This window comes from Colletotrichum tamarilloi (genome assembly GCF_030869305.1).
Source record: "Colletotrichum tamarilloi strain Tom-12 chromosome Unknown Scaffold_449.1, whole genome shotgun sequence".
Taxonomy (NCBI): Eukaryota; Fungi; Ascomycota; class Sordariomycetes; order Glomerellales; family Glomerellaceae; genus Colletotrichum; species Colletotrichum tamarilloi.
Window position 1 is genome coordinate 1 of NW_026849831.1, and position 1930 is coordinate 1930.

The window sequence follows — 1930 nt, forward strand, 5'->3', positions numbered from 1 at the left end:
CTGCCCTCCAGAGAAGTTCCTAGACAAGTCAGCTTGCACCATACCGCTGGCATGTGATTCATACCTTCCATCAACCCCGCAAGGGGTTTCATAGCCCATCTCTCGTCTGGAAATGTCATCGTGTATATGCGCTTTCTTGCAGGCGTCTTCGATCTCACCCATCGTGGCTTCTCGTTTCCCAATGAGGATATTCTCTTTAACGGTAGTGTTATAGATGTGGGGTTTTTGTTCAAGAATACCTATATGGTCCGGGATCCTGGCGCTGTGTTAGCTGGAAGAAACATCTGAAGCTTTGGGTGACTTACGAGTGGCGGTCGACCTCTCTAAGATCTTGGCCGTCCACTAGGACCTTACCACTGTCAGGTTCAATTTGACCTGCTATCAGACCGAGTATCGTTGATTTTCCCACACCTGTAGGCCCAACAAGGGCCACTTTCTTTTCCGACGGAATCTCCAGGTTGAAGCAATCGAGCACCACCTGGCCACCAAGGCTAACACTGACATCCCGTAACTCTATTCTACCCTCTGTGCACCTTAATCGATTGACTGACCCCTTCGAGTCCATGTCCATGATTCCCGCTACGTCAGTAGCATCCTGGAAGCTCTTCATAATCCCTTGTAGGCCCTGTAATAGCAAAGTTGCCGGGGTTGTAATCTGTTCCCAATGCAAATGGAAGACCGCAAGATCTCCTGGGGTCGACGTCCCAAGAAAAACCTGCGCACAAACGACCAACACGCTGATCACGTGTCCGGCGTCTTCGGTCATGGTTCTGTAAGCCCAAGATGTGAGCGCCTCTCTGTGAAACTGGGATACTGATCGGTGAAGGCGCTCGACGCTTTTGTCGTTCTCGGAAATCTGATGCGCGAGCTGGCCAAAGACAGCCGCCGTCCTCCAACCTCTGATTTTGTCCTCCCGACGCTCCTTGTGGAAATTCTGAATGGCCAAAATTTGCCCATTGGTGCGGTGAGATCTTGCTGTCCCTCGTCTGAAGTTGATGAACAACACAATCAGACGTATGGCCATGATGGCTATTACGTGTCGTCCGAACTTACGTGCTGCAGCCGGAATAGTGACGCACGTTGCAAACGAAGCATCGACAGAGGCCTCTACGAGAGCGTCAAAGGATGACCTAACGCCTTGCGCATTGTCCACTGCATTGTGTAGCCTCGCCGGGTTGTTCTGCGTATGGAAAGCGGCATCCGCGCTCATAATTTTGGCAAAAATAGCTTTGTCGAAATTTTCTTCGCTATAGGCATGCAGTCAGAGCCACATCCACTGTTTTGGCACGCGTACTAAGAGCACGCAAACCCGCGAGATGGCCCACGTAAGCAGAAGCGTGCTTCCGGGAGACCATACATCGTTATCTGCGAGGCCATCGATGATTCGACCAAAAGTCTGCGAAGCCCAATGCTCGAGTCCCTTGCGGCCTAGATTCAGCAGCACCATGAAAAGAAGACGCACTTTCATCGGGGCATTGTCACTTGGCCAGATGAACCGCTTGAAGGTACGAAACGAGTCCGTCCATCGTCCCAGATCGAAACTTATTCTGTGGATATTCTCGAAATTGACTTCGCCGGGCATAGTGCTCTGGGTTTTGCTCTGAGCTGGAGGTGTCTGACTGCTCCCTTTTCCGGGCCGAATGGAATAGTGCAGAATGGCGTAGAGAACGAGCATCCAGGAAGCTAGAAACAGACTCAGGCATGATGAAGCGCTAGATTCTCGTGCCATAACGAGCTGCGCAATGTCGATACATTCTCTGACCAACCCTAAGTACCAAGCCCATTGATAGGGTGCCCAGAGACGGGTCGAGTCGTCGTAGAGCCTGTCTACCTGGAAAACCCCTGAGGCCGCGAAGAGAACAGCGCACCAGACAGGAACACTGTCGGTATCTCGTCTCATGATAGATAAAGCCAACAAATGCAACATGTT

At 51.4% G+C, this 1930-nt stretch overlaps 1 protein-coding gene across 1 annotated transcript; it reads right to left on the reverse strand.

Annotated features, from left to right (window-relative positions):
- Positions 1-301: 301 nt before the first annotated feature.
- CTAM01_17258 (mitochondrial ATP-binding cassette sub-family B member 6) lies at positions 302-1900 on the reverse strand (the record flags this gene model as incomplete). The annotated part of the gene is made up of 2 exons (XM_060533245.1): positions 302-1247; positions 1326-1900. 2 exons carry the CDS (start codon positions 1898-1900, stop codon positions 302-304), a joined length of 1521 nt encoding a protein of 506 aa, XP_060372177.1.
- Between the last annotated feature and the right edge of the window lie 30 nt (positions 1901-1930).